The 3,043-nt window shown below is 47.0% G+C and overlaps 1 protein-coding gene across 1 annotated transcript; it reads left to right on the top strand.

The window, feature by feature from the left end:
- The first annotated feature begins 1,824 nt into the window (after window positions 1-1,824).
- Window positions 1,825-2,223, top strand: LOC141549014 (sperm acrosome membrane-associated protein 4-like). The gene has a single exon (XM_074278374.1). It carries the CDS (start codon window positions 1,825-1,827, stop codon window positions 2,221-2,223), a length of 399 nt encoding a protein of 132 aa, XP_074134475.1.
- Window positions 2,224-3,043: the final 820 nt, after the last annotated feature.

Raw genomic sequence — 3,043 nt, 5'->3', positions numbered from 1 at the left:
GAGTGATCAGCAGTATTAAAGGCTGCAGAGAGGTCAAGGGGAATGAGACTAGAGAAAAGGCCATTGGGTTTGGCAACTAAGGAACATTGATAAGCAGGGTTCAAATCCTACCCCCTTCTAGCTATGTTACATTGGAGTAAGTCACTTAACCACTCTGGGACTCAATTTCTTCCTTTATAAAATAAAGAAGTGGGACTAGATTGAGGTCCCTTTCTATTCTAAATCTATGATCCTGGGCAGAAGAAGAGCTAGGTTGTGTCAGTCAGGCTAAGAGGGGGTTGCCAGGTAAGAAAATGCAGTGACGAGAGGCACCAGAGTTAGATCTGGGTCCTTTTCTGCCAGGGGACTTCTTGGCCGATGGGGGGGGGGGTGAACCAGTGACTCAGTAGGGGTTCTCTCCATAGGAGGTCTGATTTCATAGGCTCAGCATAGGGTTAGGCAGCTGAATGCTTAAAGAGGTGGAGGCCTGGGGCCTAGACAGCTGGGGACCTGATGGTATTTTGGATGGCTCTAGTTGAAAGTGTAGCGCAGAAACCCCAGAGTGCCAGGGATAAGGACATTTTGATTTGTAGCTGAATCTCAGTTACCTTTCCCTCCTCACACCCTATTCCTTAGCTCCCTAATCCCAGCATTTTCACACCATCTCCATGGTTCTGCCATCTAGTCTTTAATGGGTTCTATTTTGCTACTTACTCACCTCCCCATATCTGCTCATAACTTCTTTCCTTCCCTCTTATCCTCTTCGTTTCATGTCTGCCTTTACCTCTCAGATAATCTTATAATTATCAGATAATTAGATAATTCAGTTCACCCACTAGAAAGGGTCTAAATCTTAAGAGGCCGTGGACTGAACCTCACCCTGGTTCCTTGGGATTCTGTTCTCCCATTCACCAACATTTTAGTCTTTCCTCAGATCAGAATTAAAGGGCTGGTATTAGCATCAGTTGAAGAAACTGGGCATGTTTATTTAGCCTGGGGAAGACAAGACTCAAGGGAATTGAGCTCAAGTATTTGAAATGGCATTCTGCACAAGAGAGTAATTAAATGAGTTCTGTTTGGGCTCCACAAGATAGTTAGGGGCAATGGGTGGGAGTCACAAAGCAGCAGATTTAAATTGAATTTAAGGGGAAAGTTCCTAACAGGTAGTGCTTCTAAAAAGTGGAAAGAGAGGCCTTGGGAGGTGACAATATCTTCCTCCGTGCTGGGAACATTTCAGAAGGGATTCTCAGTCAATTCTGGACTAGAGGAAAAGGCCACCAAGGGTCTTTCCCAACTGTGAAATTCTGTATTTTATGATTCTGCAGTTGGATATACCCTGGTGGATTGGAGAGTCATCAAACCATTTTTTTCTAGGCCATTGGTGGGAGGAAGGGCAGGAGCCTGTGACCTCACAGAGCAACTTCTGATGTGAGAGGAGGGAGGCTTTGTGAGGTCATCCTTATTCCAAGTTATCAGAACAGTCAGATGGGACAGATTTCCTTTCTAAGAACAAGGGAAGTAGTGTGAAGTTTAGAGGGAAAGGACTGATCTGGTGGGTGGGAGGCAGTAGGAAAGGGGAGGTTTCCATCCCTCTTCCTCCACGTTAACTTCCCTCCCACTGACAGGGAGGGAAAAGGGCCAAGACTCTAGAGGTCTCCAGGGCCTAGAACAAGAGAGAAGGGAAGAAAAGGACGGAGTTTGAGGGCAGAGACTTGAAAACTGCGGACTGAACAATAATTATTGTTCTCAGGCCGGGGACTAGACTCTTGGACTTACTAGAGATCTCTCTAAGGAGTAAGAGTCACTGAATTACACAGATTTTCCCCAGCCATCCCTTGAGACATCATGATTATGGGCTGCAGGCACTTTGTTTTTCTGGGCCTTCTTTTCGCTGCCATCCTGACTCCGCTGGTAGTTGCCAAGAGCTGCTACTACTGTGATCTGACCAACACTCCAAACTGTATAGGCATCCCAATGTACTGTGGAAAGGAAGAAGACTGCTACCAGGGCCGAGGTGTAGCCAGTGGAATCTCCTACATCATCAACAAAGGCTGTGTGGAGGCGACCAACTGCGGAAAGGAGCAACTTGTTGATTACATGGGAATCACTTATAACTTCATCACGTACTGCTGCAGTGGGGAACTCTGCAATGCTGGTTCACCAGGTCCAAGTCACATTGGACTAGGCCCAAATATTGTGGTAGTAAGCATGGCTTTAGCCTTGCTTTTCTACTGGCTGTTTTAAGCTGCGAAGAAGAGATTCGACTTCTCTTTCTGGTCACCCCCCCCATCCTCCATCCCTAACCCCAACCCAGGATCAACAACTTTCCTCCTTGAATTGGAATAAAGTGATCAGATGCAGAACCCATGTTGGCTTGTGTGATTTATGTGGGGATTCTGGGAGCAAGGGGAGGAGGGAAAAGGGGGAAAGGGGGGAAGACTGGCAGGCCTACTTCGGTGGACCGGTTAAATGCGCCCTTCTCTAATCATCTGCTGTTTCTTCCTTCTACTTTGGAAGCTTTGGCCCCCTGGTGGAATAACAAAACTCTCAGGTTGGGAGGGACTCTAGTCGTTAAGCTTTCCAACCCGTGGCTAGGAAAGAATGCCCATTCCCATGACCTGACAGCCTCTGTCCGAAGGCTTCCGGTGAAAGGAAGCCCATTCCCTTTTGGAGCTGCCCATTACACTTTGGGGCAGCTTGAATTACTAAGAAGCTTTTCCTGATAGCAAACCTAAATCTGCCTCCTTTTAACTTCTACCAGTTGCTCCTGGTTCTTTCCTGTACTCAAACAAAAAGGCAATTGATTCTCTGAGGAAGAGAGTTACCTGGTACCCTGAAATCCTCTCCATCTTCCAGCCCCATTCTTCTGACCCAAGCTCTCCCAGAATCAGGGCCTCTTGGGATCCCGTCCTCCCTGTCATCCTCTCTCCTTCCCAAAGATGCCCCCCAAACACCCACACAATGTAGAGAAGTAGGGGGAGGAGGCGATGCAACCATCCACATATTTTTTTAATGGCAAATTGTCAAAAAGAAACAAGGGAATGACTTTGGAGCAGAAGTTAAA

The sequence above is a fragment of the Sminthopsis crassicaudata genome, chromosome X (genome assembly GCF_048593235.1).
Source record: "Sminthopsis crassicaudata isolate SCR6 chromosome X, ASM4859323v1, whole genome shotgun sequence".
NCBI classification, from domain to species: domain Eukaryota; kingdom Metazoa; phylum Chordata; class Mammalia; order Dasyuromorphia; family Dasyuridae; genus Sminthopsis; species Sminthopsis crassicaudata.
The sequence above is the reverse complement of the archived record's forward strand: the minus strand, read 5'-3'. Positions and strand labels throughout refer to the sequence as shown.

Bases quoted from the DNA above. Each gene is read 5' to 3' on its own strand.
- LOC141549014 (XM_074278374.1), top strand. From the start codon at position 1,825: ATGATTATGGGCTGCAGGCACTTTGTTTTTCTGGGCCTTCTTTTCGCT.